Source organism: Neomonachus schauinslandi, chromosome 13, assembly GCF_002201575.2.
Source record: "Neomonachus schauinslandi chromosome 13, ASM220157v2, whole genome shotgun sequence".
Lineage (NCBI taxonomy): Eukaryota > Metazoa > Chordata > Mammalia > Carnivora > Phocidae > Neomonachus > Neomonachus schauinslandi.
This window is the reverse complement of record NC_058415.1, coordinates 5,081,711-5,099,916: the sequence shown is the minus strand read 5'-3', so window position 1 is coordinate 5,099,916 and position 18,206 is coordinate 5,081,711. Positions and strand designations below refer to the sequence as shown.

At 40.5% G+C, this 18,206-nt stretch overlaps 1 protein-coding gene across 1 annotated transcript in view; it reads right to left on the bottom strand.

The window, feature by feature from the left end:
• Positions 1-18,206, bottom strand: part of LOC110584359 (contactin-associated protein-like 3) — a 141,030-nt gene that overhangs the window by 65,637 nt on the left and 57,187 nt on the right. Inside the window, exons 3-7 of the mRNA XM_021694387.1 lie at positions 17,804-18,007; positions 16,925-17,109; positions 15,695-15,838; positions 11,593-11,854; positions 6,669-6,815 (exon numbers count right to left, since the gene is read on the bottom strand). Coding sequence (XP_021550062.1) covers positions 6,669-6,815; positions 11,593-11,854; positions 15,695-15,838; positions 16,925-17,109; positions 17,804-18,007 — 942 coding nt within the window. The remainder of the gene's footprint in view (positions 1-6,668; positions 6,816-11,592; positions 11,855-15,694; positions 15,839-16,924; positions 17,110-17,803; positions 18,008-18,206) is intronic.

Here is an 18,206-nt window from a genome sequence, read left to right as displayed (position 1 = left end):
CAATCACAGGTTCTTTGATTTGAGCACGGCAAGATTCCCCCTGTACAGGAGGAAAGTAAACGCTCCAGAAAGAGAACACTGTCACTGTAAATGCTTTGGTAAAAGGCCATAATTGGAGGAAATCTATAGACACAGCCTAGTCTCCATTACACACATGCCCCTCATTTTTGGGCCTGAGGCTGAGGTTCTCCCCAGGAACTGCCCTGGCTGTGGGGAGCTGAGTCTCGCAGAGTGGTATGACTGGTGCCCACGGATGCAATGGAGTGGTCAGTGACCCACATCCTCAACTGGGACTCCCTGAGGGGCAAAGCTCCTTCAGAGCCTGCGTGGGATCTTCTGAGGCTTCTGTTGTAACTGCATCACACCTCACCTTGTCTCTGTTCATCCTAGCTGCTCTCTCACCACCCCGGGGTTTTTTTATGAGAACTAACCTCACTGAGCCACGGTACACAAATCTCCCAAGCAGAGAGCCAGCTGCCTGGGGAACCTACCTGCAGCAATGTGGGGTAAAATCACAAAGCATTCACTTAATTGAATACTTTATTTTCACATGCAAACATGAAAATGCACAGCATTTTTTAATAATTAATATTTGATTCCAAGAAATTGTGAAGTAAATTTTATGCTTCCTGGGAAACTTATCTATTTTATTTATTCTTTGCCTTATACAATTATGTCTCATTGACATAATTTCCAGGAAAATGTCTTCTTCTAACTTGTTAGATACAAAGTCATAACTATTCATCTTTTAAAAAAAATCATTAAAAATCATTTTCCAATCATTTAAATATTAAGGAAGTTTTTGTTAATATTTACAGCCTGGGGTTTGAGGTTATTTGATAAGGCTCTAATTTTTTTAAATGAAATGAAATCAGTAATTTCTTTCTTTTTTAAAAAAAGATTCATTTATTTATGTGAGAGAAAGAGAGAGAGAGACAGTGACAGCATGAGGGGAGGAGGGGCAGAGGGAGAGAAACTCAAGCACGGAGCCCGACGCAGGGCTTGATCCCAGGACACTGAGATCATGACCTGAGCTGAAATCAAGAGACAGATGCTTAACTAAGCCACACAGGAGCCCCTGGAATCAGTAATTTCATAAAGATTTTACTCATTATACTTATATGTTTTTCATTCCCCTCTCTTTGAACTTTTGTTGTGAGGCTCACTGGTGCACCTTCGAAGGGTGGGGACTGAAGACAGAGCCTCCTCTTGTTCTCGCCCAACAGCTGCTAGCTTGCTGCCTAAGAATTTCCACAAAATGCATGTAGTCTATCTTTCTTCTGCTCTCAGTGACTGAGGCTTTGATGCTTTGTATTCCTGACAAATATAAACCAAAACCAGCCAAGGCCTGCATCAGGTTAAACCCACTGTTGAGCACAGTGGAAACCCATAAATTAGCCTCATAGAGACTTTGACACTTCAAATGTAATGTTATGTCATAAAGAACTGCCTAACTCTCCAGTTTCCCTTTACTTTTTCCTTGTTTTATGTGAAAATATGCACATTTCAGTTTGTAAAAGAATTTCTGAAAGGTTGGATATATTTGGATGACACCTGGTATATCTTTGTATCTTATTTATAGGTGACTTGTACTCACAGTGCTTAGGAACTGAGAACATTAGGATAAAGGATCAGAAACATTAAATCAATAAACCTCTCTTTTCTCCAGATCACAAACTTCAAACTCATCTAAAATACAATACAGTATCTGGGGCACCTGGGTAGCTCAGGCAGTTGGCATCCAACTCTTGATTTCCACTCAGGTCATGAACTCAGAGTCGTGAGATCGAGCCCCATGTCGGGCTCCATACTGGGCATGGAGTCTGCTTAAAATTGTCTCTCTCCCTCTGTCACTCCCCACCCATCCCTGCTCACACGTGCTCTCTTTCTCTAAAAAAAATTTTTTAAATAAATAAATAATTTTTTAAAAAATAAATGCAGTACCTAAGTATTCCTGTAAAGAACAAACCTCAACTGAATCCAGTGGTCACAAGGAAATCTTTCTCAAAGTGGAACTTTAAGAAGGAAAGGTCAAACCGTCAAGTAATTCATTGTTCCAGTTATGAGATAGAGGTCAAGAAGCAAGGGGTGCCACGGCCCAAGACGTGCCTAGACCATGAGTCATCCTTTCATCCATGCAGAAGATTGCCTGAAGCCCTGACGGTAAAATAGCAGAGGGTCATTCCTCGATGACCTGATTCAGGATGGACAGTGAAAGTGGACAGGGGATATTTATTGCTGAGTTAATGGAACATGTCCATCACTACGGAAGGAGTCAGAAATTTAACTACCTCTGAGGATGTTGGAGAAATTGTCACTTTATGTCACGACACCAGAATGGGTCATGAGGTGAGACCTCATTACAGCCGTCATTGGCTCCCTGGTCTGCTAATGTGTCATGCACGCAAGGACACTTGAGAGATTCGGAACATAATTTAATATTCCCCAACTCTGCAGTGCAAGTGTGCTATTGAATAGTACAAAGATTCCACAAAAGGAATCGAAAAAAGGGCATCTTTCCACTACCCTCCCTGGCAGGCACCAAAACTCTGAATGATACAGTAGAGTGAAACTGTTGTTGGAAGAACGATTTACAAACAAAGCTCTCACTGAGAAGAAATAGAAAAGGAAAAAGGGAAACCTGCATCACATAGTGCTGACGGGACATATAAAAAGGGCCGCTAATCTGCGAGAGGACCCCCCGTCATGGAAAGAAAGCCACAGAGCCCTGCTCTATGCTTGCTGTCCTGTCATCATTATTGAGATCATCTTCATTAGCTAAAGCGTCCTGGTTTGGACAACAAATTATATGGCCATCCTAACTGTAATAGGAAGATGTACTAGTCCGCCTTTATGGGAAAGCACTGCAGCAAAGTGTGACCGACCACATTGTGAGTGGGAACTTGCAATTGAACCTCCATCAGGAGAAACAGAAAGAGGAAGGAGAACCGGTTAGGGAGTGTCTCAGAACATGGGGTATTGATTTCCGAGAATACCAAATATTTCTACAGAGCACGAATTGGATAAAATGAATTTCATTGTTAACAAGATGCATATTGTGGTTCTGGTGGACATTAATTAAGAAGATAATTAAAGAGACACTGTCATACACCACTCTTGGGATTGGATAAAATAACTCTGACATTGACGTCTTTGGGTCTCAAAGTTTCCACTCAACTGGAAACTGACCTGCCCCCCTTTCCCCAGAACAGAGCTGGGAAGTCCAACGGACCATAGAGACAAGGGGCTCTGAACAAGGGAGTCATTACCTGTGCATAAAACTTGAGGATATAGTACATCTATTGAGAATCAGGACTCCATATTCACTGGTCCTAGACCTGCCTCTCCTGCTTTTCCTTCACAACAAATAATACTCATCTTTTTATTTAACATCAGTAAGTTGGTGTGTTTTGGTTTTGTGTGTTTGTTGCAGCCTGGTGAGGGCATTAGTTGAGTTGTTTAAATAGTATATATTCTTCCTCTAGGAGGAAAACATGCTGTTATGTTGGTATAAAATGTATAGTTGACTAAGTTAGTTTGAATCAGTGCCTGGAATTTTTCTGTAGGAATCAACTGGGTATTTACAGCTGAGTTGAGTAGAGGTCATTCTGAATTTATACGTTAGTTACAGATAATGTGCTGTGATTGCAAGATCTTATACTATTTTTGCCACTCAGTGCCAAATTATAATTACAACCAAAAAATAGCACTAAGTGGTAAAGAAAAAAAGTCATTATACTCTCTCATGGGATGTTTAAACTTTGTAATTCTGCTCATCTTAGAAACACTATTTGTTATTGGAAACTATACTAATGAGACAGTTTTTCTGCACATCAACACAATTTTATGAAAATACATAAGAAAAGTCTATTTTTTTTTCAACACATTGCCTCCAAATCTCTAGGGTCCTTCTGTAGACCAAAAGCTGGAAACAACCAAAAGTTTGTTTCATTAAGTTGACTATGCATATTAGGAAAGCTTGATAGTTTGTACATAAGGAAAATTTTAAAATCACTGGCAAGATGATTCTTGGCAGCTGTAGAATATTTATCACATTTTTTATAATAGCAAAAAAATGGGGCACAATCAAATTGTCGCTCAACAGTAAAATGGGAGGGTGGATTTAATAAGTAAAACATGGTATAATATACATCAAAAACCACAGGGCAGTAAAAATTAATTAACTTTACCCATATTTTCACAGGTTTGGATCTCAAAAACTAATATAGAACTACAATGATAGCAATAATAATAAAAAGAACACAGAGGAATGCATTAGTGCCCTATTTGTAAAGTTAAAAGCAAGGGAACACAAAACACTATTGTTTAAATTTACCTACATGGATAATAGGTTATAAAGAAAAGCAATACATTAAAAATTACAAACTTCCAGTTGTAAAATAAATAAGTCATGGGGATGTAATGTACACATGGTGACTATAGTTAATAATACCTTACTGTATGTTTAAAAGTTGCTAAGAGAGTAGATCTTAAAAGTTTCCATCACAAGAAAACATTGTAACTATGTATGGTGATAGATATTAGAGTTATTGTGGGATCATTTCCCAATATATACAAACATTGAGTCATTATGCTGTACATCTGAAACTGACATGATGTTACATGTTGATTATATCTGAATTGAAAAATAAAAAGGCAAACAAAGATTAGTAAAAAGGGGGGGCAGGGTAATACTTAACTGGGGGAATAAGAATCTAGAGGAGCAAGGGAAGCTTTAAAAGCATTGCAGTATTTAATTGTGTACACTAGGGGGTTGGCCCATAAATATTCTTTCAAGAAACATGAATAGCATTTTAAAATATATACATATATTACATAGTAACAACTGATTCATATCATATCAACATGTAAATATTTATGGAAAGTACCTATTCTCACGTAGCTGTGCATTGTACATTTGGAACATGCAGAATGCTCAAATATGAGAGAAGATTCTGTGGTTTTGGAAAGTATTTTTCTTTACTTTTTAAAACAAAATAACAAGTATTCCATTTTTCATCATTAAACAATACAGCAAGGATTTTTCTTCCTATCCCTTTTAATGCTTCAAAATCTTTTACCTTTAAAGTTATAGCTCCTGGATAAATTCTTTATTTAGTGTTGAAGGAATCTGCTCCTCTGCAGAGCTATAAAATCCATCATAAGCATAAAGGTTTAAAACACTATCTGGGTCAGAAATGCACCATATTTAGCAGGCAAAGAAAGCAAGCAATCCAATCTTTTAATGCTCCTGGCACTACTCCATGTTCACAGTGATGCTTGCTTTAGGGGGCTTGAAAGATTAAACACCCTGATGCATGGTTTGTGTGCTTATTGTCAATTCTTAGGGAGGATTTTATACTTTCTTGTGGGGTTATCAAGTTATCTCCACCATGATTCCAAACTTATTTTGGAAAGAAACAACTATAAAATGCAAAACAGGAATAATATCAAGGACGGCTTCAAGCCAAGATTAGAAATAAGTCTTACAATTGACAGGCCTAAGCTTCTGGTGGCTCAGGATTTTTCACTTGAATGCCTCAGGAATGGAGATTCATTACCCTCAGTGGCTCCGCCTCCCTGGCTGAACGGATCCTGGACAGACTCAGTCCAACATCTACTGAACAGGCAAACACTTCATCTCCTATAGTCCGGAGAGATGGCCTGGTGTTGTCTTAGTAAAGTTCATCACAAAGTAGGGGGTGAACATCAGTAGCCATTAAATTCATTTCTTTCTCTGTGGTATATAAGGGTGCCCTTCTGTACAGACAGTGGGCAACAGAATGCTTCCTAAACTTTAGGGCAACAGACCAGCTGGGGATCTGGGGGAAATGCACATTCTGATTCAGGAAGTCAGGGGGGCTACGTCTGCATCTGTGACGAGCTTGCAGGTGATGCTGTCACTGCTGGGTCCCAGGCCACACTTGAGGACCTGGGCTCCTCGGGGAGCAGAGTGGCTAACAGAAAGAAGACCACCCACGTGCAGCAAGAAAGTTGTCACATAAACACCTGAAGAAAAGGTTCTAAGAGTCATTTGGCCTTAGTAAAATACTCTACAGCAAAGTACGAAAGGTAAGAAACCGAGAACAAGGATCCTCAAAGTTGCCTCCATATAGAGTCACCTGGAGAGCATGTTCCCCGGGCTTCAGAATCAGAGAAATCAGGATCTCTGGGGATGGAGCCAGGCACTAGCATTGTGGAAGCTTCCCAGGTGACTGCAGTGAAAACAAGTGCTAAATTTAAAACCAATCATAGCAAATGCACATCTAAACAAGTCCACCCGTAGACCTGCATTTTAGGCCACAATTTATTGCCTTTGTCCGGGCGCCTGGGTGGCACAGTAGGTTAAGCAACCTACTCTTGGTTTCGGCTCAGGTCATGATCAAGCCCCCTGCTGAGCTCCGCACTCAATGGGGAGTCTGCTTGGGATTCTCTCTCCCTCTCCCTCTGTCCCTCCCACTCGTGCTCTCTCTTTCTCTCTAAAATAAATAAATAAATCTCTAAAAAAATGTATTGTCTTTGCTCAACACTCTCATTGACTATAACTGAAAGAGAAAGATCATTCTTCAGTATTAATCTTCATTTAAAATTGTCAGTTGTCTTAGAAGACAGGAGCTGGAAAGACAAGGATGGTTTGATTGCCAACAAAGCCAGTTCCTTTCACTTACCGCCCAAATAATAGATGTCCCCTGAATCAATCTGCCCACGCAGGGAATGAGCCACAGAGGCTGCCTCACCATCCACCATCACACTCAGATGATTTCCTTTCAATGATAAGGACACTGAATGCCACTGCCCATCACTTAATCCAGCACCTGGAGGTAAACAAAATCAGGTAAAAGAGATTCCTAAAAATCCTATAGATGTTTCTAAACAGAGCCATGCTTGAAAACAATATGATGAAGATCTAAGACCACCTACCAAAGACCACTACGAATTCACCTGAAACCCACCAGGTTATTCAGCTGTATTATTACTATATATAACCTTGGTAGACTATTTAGAAAAATATATCATATATATCAATATAACTCTTCAGAAAAATGTATCAGCAACTTAAGTATTAATAAAACATGAAAATTCCTTGAACAAAATGTAAAGTTAAAATAGTATCACATTAAAGCATGCGTGTATGCATACTCAATCACTGCATAAAATCACTGTCTAAAAATGGACAAAGACTGGTAGGAAATATTCTTAAATATTAACATTAACTTTTGGGTGAGGGAATTGTGTTTGCTTTCATTTTATGTCATTTTTCCATTTTCTGTTTTCCCAAATTTGTTAAGGCACATTCCAGCTATTGCTATGTTATTATTCTGAAAAACTGATATTAGTCCCCCCTAAAGCAGCCACTGTCTCTTGAATCCATGAGGCAAAATATCTATTTTTTTCTTAAAGTGATGGAGTTAGGGCTGGACATGTGGTTGAACCACTGCCCAGCGGCGACCAACTGCATGTGACTTCAGCGTCTCCTGCACACTTCCTGGCCAGGTCTTAATGGAAATCCAATGCTGTGTCATGCAGAAGACAAATCAGTAAATAGTAGGTACCCCAGAGTTTGTTACTTAGTATGTACTAGATTATTTTGTCAAAGCAAATAATCCCTGAGTTTCAGTGAGGAACAATTAAGGGTTTGGTTGTCGCTCTGGTCCTAGGCCAGTCGGGGCTCCACTCTCTGTGCCCCCAGTATTTATTCACACAGGACTGAGGCTACTGCATGGCCCCATTTCTGCCTCATGGCTGAGAAGCAAAGGTACTTGGCAGAATCTTGCTGCGGTTTCTGCTCAGATGTGGTGGATGTCATTCGTTCAAAGGTAAGGGATTCCTCCCCTCCATGGGGAGGTCACGGCCACTTCCACACCCACAAAGATACCTGTTGCTCTGAAGGAGCCAAGTGAACAATTAGAATCTTTAGAAATTGTCTTGGCCACCAGGGTAGGAGGTCATAAAGAAACACTTTAGCTCATTTAAAAACAACAAAGTGATAATCGTTTGATTTCTTTGATGTCATGCCTGAGTATGCTCATGAGCCTGCTTGACTCTAATCTGATCATTTTAGGGAATTGTCCCGATGTATCAGCCTATACCTCTTACAAATGATAAAGTTACAGACTGCTTAGAGCCGTCTAAGTTTGGAAGTCAACCTGCAAGAATGAGGAGTTATTTTATAGCTCATAGGGGTATTGGCCCCAAAGAAAATATGGCCATGTTTCCGGTAGAAAGTTAACCAGTCATATTTAATTTAATATCAGAGTTTGGCCCAAGTAACCCAATCAACCATGTAAATCCATGTCCCTCAAATGCTCTTCAATATGTCAACTATATTGCAATTAGAAATTAAAATTAAAATTAATTTTTTGGTTTTGCTTGATCTCTCATCAGTGACGTTGACATGGACTCAAGATCCGCGTGCATGGGAAATATGTTTCTGACCTGACCCTGAAGGTCATAGACCCTACTGTAAAAATAGCGATACCTTTGTTCTCCTCAGACTGTGAAATATGAGCGATGGTACTTCCCAGCACACACTTTCAGGGAGGGGACAGTTTTAAAGTCACTAACAGTCACTTCAGCTCTTGGCTGTGTACACACATTCAGTATAATAAAAATGCCAGACTCTTACTTTCTGTGTCATATTTGTGAAGCCAAAACTGTTTCAAAGACTCAACACTGGTTAGGTTCATGAACAATGATGAGAAAGCCGAGAACAGAATAAGGAGGATTTCGGTGATGACACTGGTCCTGAAGGAAATCCCCCAGCCCTGGAGCTAAAGGAAAGAGCTAAAGCTAAAAAACAAAAATCTGTGAATGTTCCTTCCACTCTTGTCATTCAGTATTGATTTTATTTTTTTTTTACTTTTTTATTGTTATGTTAATCACCATACATTACATCATTAGTTTTTGATGTAGTGTTCCATGATTCATTGTTTGCGTATAACACCCTGTGCTCCATGCAGAGCGTGCTCTCTTTTTTAAAGCTTACATAAAATCTGATATTAAAACCCAGTATTTAATTTGGTGTGTGAAATACTCCCTCCGGCTCCCTTCCCCCCCCCCCCCACCCCCGCCACCTACCCATCTGTCTAGGACATAGAGTTATTTCATGGGAGAACTTGCAGAAAACACTCCAGAATATCTCCTCGAACGGGTAATAGATGCCATTTGCCTCTATAATAAAAGACTGTTTTTAATAAAATTCGACATGCTCATTTAAAAGTGAAATGCCTGCACTTATGTTCATTCTCTGTTTCTACCCATTATAATTCTCACCCTTTGTGTTTCTTTTATGTATGTTCTACCCTCCCCGCTTCTGATGGAAGGACGGCATGTCTCCCAGGCATGGGAGAGTACGGTTAAAAGATGGATGGAGAAGGGAGGATAGACTGTTTCTGATTTGCGCTCCTGCCCAGCCCCGCAAAGGTTTCAGTCTGGGCGGGGCGGTTGATGGTCGCAGCATTAGTTTTGGAATCATGAGAACTAAAAGTTACAGAGTGGTTGCTGACTAGCAGGTACTGGGCTGACGGTTCGTAGACGCAGCATCATTGCTTCTACCATCGGCACACTGGGGTCACTTCAAAGACGAGGACCTGAGGCTGTCAGAGAACACAGGTGCCACTCATGGAGCCCATCAGCTCCAGCAGCAGAGGCAGGTCTGGAAATGAGCCTGGGAGGCGAGTCCTCTCACTCACCACCCCCACTGGCTTGTGTCAAATCTATCCTGATGACAGAGAATAATGCCCGGGCAGTCGAGGCCCTTCGGGAAAGGGTGGGATTGTGTCTTTTCCTGCAGAAAGGGAATGCACGCTTCCTCCCTCCTCCACTGCCCTTCTGTTCCCACCACGCTCCGCAGGCCCAGTTCCATAAAAACACACACACTAGATTATACACCTTTGCACCTTTCTAGATCCTTTCAGAAACATATTTAGGTTAACTATTAGGAAGAAGGATCTAAAAGCTGGAAAAATGCATTTAATGCGATTTACTTTTAAAATTAAAATTTAAACGTAATTTAAAATGTGGTTCTTGGTTTGGTAGGGGCTTTTGTACTTCATACAAGGTTTGAAATGAAAAACCAACTGCAATCTGTCTCATTTTCCACGTACTGCTGCACCTCGTCTTACTGCGCTTTTCTTTATGTGCTTTGCAGAGATCACACCTTTTACAAACTGAAGGTTCGTGGCAACTTGCCCAGAGCGTGTCCTCTCAGGAACATTTTTCCAACAGCATCTGCCCACTCTGTGTCTCTGTGTCACAAATCTTTCAAACTTTTTCATTACTATGACATTTGTGATGGTGATCTGTGATCAGTGATTACAACTCACTAAAAGCTCAGGTAACAGCATTTTTTCGCAATAAAATATTTTTTAATTAAGGTACATATATTTGTTTTTCCAGACATAAAGCTACTGCACATTTAATAGACCACAGTATATTGTAGACATAACTTTTATATGTGCGGGGAAACCAAAAAAATTCATTTAATTTGCTTTATTGCAATATTTGGTCTGGAACCAAACCCGAATATCTCTGAGGCATGCCTGTATTTCACATGTAAAAAATATCACCCCTCAAATGCTTCTAAAAAAGGCAGCAAGAAAAATTCACCTCTGGTTTGCTTTCGGAAATTAACACATTGCACTGTAAAAGCTTAAAAATCAATGCAATAAAACATTTGTGTAATATTTCAGTGCCAGCCTTCAAAAAAAGTTAAATAACTCATACCTGTGTGTTGGAAGGGAGAACAGTGTGTACTCACATGAAGCAACAGTAAAACTATCTCTTTTAGTTAATGCGACATGTGGCTTATAAATCTACACAAACCAAGATTGAAGCGATTTCCTAAATTGGACTTGACACTCTTGGCTCTGCTCATTTGTTGAGGTCCACAAGGAAACTCTGTACGCCGGTGGTCAGATTTTTTTCATTTATAAAGAGAAACAGAAAGCTAAGTTTCATTCCCGGCTTTCAATCCCGACCTGGTAACCCTGTGTCAGGCAAGATGTTCTTCCATATTCAACATTCGTGGAATGGCACCTGCCTGGGTTTAAATTTTCATCAGCTCAAATGCAAAAGAGTTCCCAGAGTCCAACGATAACATGACTCTGGAAGTCAGTTTAGAAACGTGGGTCCTTCTTGGAAGACGAGCAGAACATTCACTCATAGTTCTAAGAAACTTACCCAAAACAGGGATTCCCAAAGGAAGCAGGAGTGCTCACAAAAAAGGGAAAAATCGTAACTTCAAATATTATGAAGACCAGAGTGTGTATAGGTTCAAAAGACAGTTATAAGAAACCTATTTTCTCAAGAGGATTCAGGCTTAGGCTACTGTGTTCCAGTATTTCAAGTTGACTGCCAATTACTAACCATCAATTTATAAATAAGTTATTTTTTAAACTTTTTGATAGGTATGTGTGATGTAGCCAACTTTGTGTCACACTGACTCACACACCAACAGCCTGGAGATACCTAGTTCAAAAGTAAAAGAAATCTAGTTCCTTCTAGAAGGATTACGAATATCTTATTGATTCAGTTGCTCATTTATTGCAGAGATGACGGAAGGACAGTGCAGTCATGGCAAACGCTTATTACCTGCTGTGACATCCCTCGCCGGATGTCCAGGTTGGGAGAGACTCAGCTTGAGTTTTCCATCATTAAGAACGAGGATGAGAGCCCCTGGCCCGTGTCGAAACTGAGAGGTCAGCAGCAGCCCTGCCCTGTTCCACGTTCGAAACTGGAAAGCGACCGACACCTTGTCCTCCCCGGCAGAGCCCGGCAGAGCCAAGTAACTCCTGGAGCTCAGAAAAGTCACGGGCACAATTTGAGGGTGTGAGCACGAGAAGGACACATTTCCCTGTGGATACAGCGGAAGAGGATTTAGGAAGGGGCAGGAGGGACAACTTTACTTCATTAACAATGGGCTTTCCAAGATTTGCAGTTTCCTATCAACCTTCTAGCAAACTAGGACTTAAGAACTAGGCTCCCCATCCAACTTAAATCCAGATTTATCTGACAGGTCCCTCAAACCACAGCACTGCCCTAACTGGGCAAATGTATTTCTGAGTCTTTTAGGGAAGCTGTGTCTCCTCCATTTCTGGACATCGGCAAAGGAATCTCTTTCCCAGTCCTCGTGCTGGGCAAGGGATACAACAGAGGAGACAGATATCTTCCCTCAAGGTATTAGACATTTATATCCAGTATGAAGCTCAGCACCAAGAACCACATACTCCGAGAACTTTCCTGCACTGTCCTTGGTTGTGTAAACGTGCTTATAGGTCTGTCACTCAGGTGACATGTACATCTGACTTAGGTGGGCCACGAGCTTTTACCCATCTGACAGAAAGGATGTGCCGGCCTGGCCATCCCAAGGGCTGGCTGGCTGCCTCTCTGAAGCTCACACGGGCCGTGTCAGCCAGTGCGTTCACCCAGCCTAACGTCTGACCTGCCTGGCAGGCTGTTGTTATTTTTATTTCATTCTACTTTACAAAAAAACACAACTTTTATCTTTAGATTACGTCTATTGCTCCAGGAGCAAACTTATTTTTAATCATACTGCTTGGAAAGAAGGAACTTAAGTTCCTTCCTTAAAGTAACTCCAGTTAAGATCTCTACAAGTGGGGCACCCGGGTGGCTCAGTTGGTTAAGCGGCTGCCTTCGGCTCAGGTCATGATCCCGGGGTCCTGGGATCGAGCCCCACGTCGGGCTCCCAGCTCAGCAGGGAGCCTGCTTCTCCCTCTCCCTCTGCCTCTCTCCCTGCTTGTGCTCTCTCTCTCTCTCTCAAGTAAATAAAATCTTAAAGAAAAAAATCTCTACAAGAATTTTTCCTGAGATTGGATAAATTTTCATAAATTCCAGAGGAACGAAGGCCCAAACATTGCCCTTCCTCTCCAAAATATATCATGCAAAGAAATACAGTAAGATGGGACTTAAATAGCAGACACCAAAGCATACATATGATAAAAGCACTGTAATCAAGTCAATATGGTATTGGTGTAGGAATAAACATAGCAGCAGAGCCCAATAACTAACCCACAGAAAGACCTGAGAATATATGTCCAGCCAGTATGTAATGAAAGGTATGATTCAGCCCTGTGAACAGAGGTTGGGCCTAGTTACTAAATAGTGCAGGAACAAATGGGTACCCGTAAGGCATAAAATTTCAACTGATCCACATAAAGGATAAATCCTAGACAATCAAAGACTTAATTTTTTTCAATTTTAAAATAAGTCAAACCAACTTAAAACTTTTTATGGGAAAATCCATGAGACTATATCTAGAGTCTAGATTTTCAGAAGCATTCCAAAGCAAGACCGAATATTACAAAGCTATAAAAAAAAATACATAGACACACTGACCACATATAAATAAAAACATTTATATACTCAACATAACATATCACATTTAATATAAAAGATACAATATATAATATATAATTATAACATGATCTTATATTTAATATAAAATTGATTAATCTGAAAAAATATTTGGATCATGGGTGAAAAAGGGTAACCTATCAAACATAAAACTCTCTTATAAATTGGGGCACCTGGGTCACTCAGTCGGTTGAGTGACCGACTCTTGATTTCGGCTCAGATCATGATCTCAGGGTCCTGAAATTTCTCTCCCTCTGCCCCTCCCCCACGCGTGCTCTCTCTCTAAATAAATAAATAATATCTTAAAAAAAAACTCATAAATTGACAAGAAAAAAATTAATAAAACTAAAAATGGCAAAAGAATAAGAATCAACAATCACCAGAAAAGCAAATCTAAACAGACAAAAGGTTATTTCATTCATTAGGAGTCAGATAGCAACAATCAGGTATTAGTTCATGTCCACTGAGCTGGCAAGAGCCTGAGAGCTGTCTGACGACATGTGGCTGCTTGAAACGTGAGGGGAGGGCTCTGTCGTACATTGCTGGTGACAAATGTCATGTTCCAGGTTTTTCTTGGAAAACAACCCAACAACATTTATTAAAATCGAAAGCTATATAAAACTTTCAACCGGGAAATTCTACACCCGAAACCTTTGCCATCAGAATAAAAGACCCAGTATCTGAAAACAGAGGCGCGATTGCCTATTTGTGGTAAAACAGAAGCAGAAATAAAGCAAACGTCTTGATTAGGAAATAACTTTCCTAATGGAACCCTGAGCAGCCATTACAAACAGAGAGCTGCAGCTGATGGCTGGAAAGAATTCCTACAAGGTGAGGGGCGCCTGGGTGGCTCAGTCAGTTGAGCGTCTGTCTCTTGATTTTGGCTCAGGTCATGATCTCAGGGTCCTGGATCCAGCCCCAGGACGGACTCTGCGCTGAGTGTGGAGTCTGCTTGAGATCCTCTCTCTTCCTCTCCCTCTGCCCCTCACCCCTCATGCTCTCACTCTCTCTCTCTCTCTCTCTAAAATAAATAAATCTTTTTTTTAAAAAAAGCATTTACACAAGGTTTAGCTGAGTTAGAAAATCGAGATGGAGAAAAGCTTACATAAAACAATCCCATTTCTGTAAACGATGCTAGATACGGAGGCATCGATATTCACAATTATGCGTGTGAAGCTGAGGGTACTGATCCGTAGAGAATTCAGTTATAATGAACCAAAAACATGGAAGGACAGATGCTAGCTTAGTAACACGCTAGCCTGGGTGGAGGGCCTGCAGCCGTGTGGAGAGATGGAAATGTGGCAACACTCCAACGGGGGTTAACCTGCTTCAAGATAACACGCTCCTTACTTGCTGACCTAAGTTCCCAGATCCATAGCAGACAGACCCCTGGCCTTGAGGATAGAAGGATCCGAACTTTCCCAGCTGCCTGCTTGAAGCCACATCTACCTTCTGAAAAGCCAGCAACTTTTCTGGTAAAATGTTTTTCTGTTTTAGGTCACACGAATGATTTTACTAACCTCCCTTTGTGTATCTGTGGGCTCTGCCTCCCTTTGCTGAAACAACGGAGCATTCCTGCACATCACAAAAGAGGAACCAGAGAGCCCCTGAGCACTGAGATAAGGTTTGTGGCCAGCATAATGGAGTCTGCACGTGATCAAGAGACGCTGCAGACCACCGCTCTCCCTTTATTGCCGAACTCCTAAACCCCTCTAAAAACCCCTGGCAGAAACCTTGCAGTTGGCCTTTGAACAAGAGTCCACCTTCTCTCCAGGTTGCTGGCCTCAAATTAAATTAAGCTCAAATTCTTTTCCAATCAAAATTCATCTCTGGAGTATTGGCCCTTCGAGCGAGTGACAGGCAGCTGAACTTGGGAGTTCAGTAACAGGAGAAAGAGGCAAGAGGAAATCAATCACAAACAGAGACCCTGCACTGAAAAGTCTTTATTCGAATGCACTGTGACATATTTACAAAAGCATGCATCTGTTTCCATACACGTGTAAAAACTGAGAAACCTGATGGGGAGGAAGGGAGGGCACTTGTGATGAGCACCGGGTGATGTATGGAAATGTTGAATCCCTAAATTGTACACCTGAAACTAGTATTTTATGCTGTATGTTAACTAACTGGAACTAAAATTTTAAAAAATTAAATTTTAAAATTAAATTAATTAATTAGTAGTTAATTAAGTCAAATATGAACTAAAAGGCATATATGATTGGCACATACCCTGCCTTCAGAAGAAACATATTCTAAGACTGGATCAATCAGACAAGCTGCAGTTCCCTTTTCTCTAGACCTCGCATATACACTTTCTTACCATGATGAGGATCTGCGGTTTGTGTTTCTTGGACAATTCAATGACATCCACTCCATTATAGTAGAGATTTTCAAAGCAGCCGTGAAAGTTTTTATGTGGGAATGCCACTGATTTTCTGTGTCCAGGAATCCCTCCAAAGCTGATCTTAGAAAGAAAAAATGACATAAATAATATTGTTTAATGATTTTCTGATTATCTGCCTAAAACATTTATGCTTAGCAGGTACAGGATAATTGCCTCAAATCTATCTGGCATTATTTTAACATTATCATGTTAATTTCAAGTGAAGTTTTAGCTGTCGATGTACCAATGCTTTCTTTATTATATTTAGATAAGTAGGTTAAATACCCCTTCTTGCAATTTGCTACTCAAATGGCTATGTCACTTCAGTTGACGGGGAATATTGTACATTCATTTCCACGGTCACTCCTGATCTGTGTGACAATGCAGCTGACTGTGTTGACATTCTACTTTATAAACCTTTCTAGAACCCAGACTTCAGGGTCCTGGTCTTTGCCATGATGCTGCTGATAGGTTAGAATAATGAAGCCATTGATAATCTCATTCAGGACCAGGCTCTCCAGCTGGTCTCCTCTGCTGAGGCCACTTATACTAAATGGATGTTGAAATCCTCCCATTTGCTCTGATAGATGTGCTGAGCAGAACTGGCAGAACAAAAGGTGCACTTCAATGCAGGTTAGATATGAGTAGGCAACGTGTGTGAATATGTTGAGCCTGTAAGTATCCCAAGAAACAGTATTTTGAATCGCGTGCTTTTGGCTCGCTTGTTCCTCGAAAAAGCAGGTTGGAATATATGTTGATTACTTCTCCAAAGTACCCTAGATTGCTAATTCTGTTTAGGATTGCCCTAAAACACAAAGAAATCTCCAGGGGAAAGGTTCACAGCCAACACCAGATGTAACACAGAAGAACTGTCCGAACAAATGCATTTTCATGTGCACCCGTCCTACCGATAGCTCTTCATCTACACATCTCCCAGATCTAGTGACTACTTCCTCTCATGTGAAAACTAACACCTATGAGTGCTACACCGTTTCCACAGTGCGCATGTACATCTCCCACCACGCCGATGTCACCCATGGGAAACGTTCCTAAAAAACGTTCCAAATTACTAGCAAACGGAATGTCTCTGCGTCGCGGTATTTTCTTAGAAGGTTATGGTGCATTTAAATAATAAAATCTGTAATACTTAAAAAGTCATGTTCACACCTCATAATCAAGATCCAAATAGCTGGACTCGCCCTTTGCCTGGAAATGCTGAGTGTGCCTGTCCACGGTGAAGTTGACATGTGTATTCAGGAGCTCGATGAGGACTGAATGCCAGTGCTGGTCATCCAGCAGGCTGCCCAGGGTGAGGGTCAAACAGGTGTCAGGGGAGGGCAGGTTAGCATGGCCTAGAAGGACAGGAGAAGCAAATGAACCACTCCATCCAACTCAATATGGCTGCCATGTGGGAGGTCAGCACTTCTCCCAATTACTTTCCTTACATCCTTCTATCCCGAGAACTGGTCAGCTGCTTTTATCTTAGCCTTATATACGACCTTCTCTCATTCGTGAATGATTTCTTCTGTTTCATGTTTTTATTATTATTAATTATTGCATTTTCGAAAATATCTTCTTCCTAGAACCTCATGTACAGTACTACCTCATAAAATCAGTGACCCACCCTTGTCTTTACATTACCAGGTTATTTACTGAACTTCACAATATTACCAGGTTATTTACTGAACCAGGTTATTTACATGTCTTATACAATTATCAAGCTATAAAATTTTTACATGTCTTTATATGTCTTTACATGTCTTACACAATTATCAAGCTATAAAACTTCTTACAGTAACGTATATTCAGGATACATGCATATTGTCTATAGTATGCCTCAACTGTGGAGCGACCATGGTTCCATTTGCCTAGACTGTTCTGGTTTACACCTATTGCTTCAGAGTAATTATTTATAGGGTCTTCTTTTTTTCTCAAAAGTGTTCTGTTCAGGATAAATTAACTACTTAACTGTGAAAAACTAAGTATAAAAAGATACTTTCATCTACATAAGCATATTTTCGAAAACACCCACTTATAGTTTCTTACCTGAATTAAGGGATAAGATGAGTTTTCCTTTAACTAACTCCAGGGTGATGTGTTTGCCATTTTGTCCTTCTCTGTGGAGTAGAATCCCATCAGTCTGCCTGGTTTTAAATTTCAAAGAAATAACATCTTTTGTTGGACTCACGGATTTCTGATTAAATGTGTATAGCAAGGAGCTTTTTCCATCAAAATTAACCATCTCAGATCCTACAGCGGGAGACATTAAAAAGTAATCTAAGTATAATACATCTTTACTCATGCACTGAAATGAGCAAGTCGACACAAACACACACAGACATAATACATCTCTGGTTTGTTTAGTACAGAGGGAAAAAACGGTGCCGCCCATTCTCCCTTGATACCAGTAGTTGAGATCCCTAAACTCCTCTTTGCCTTTTCTTTTTTT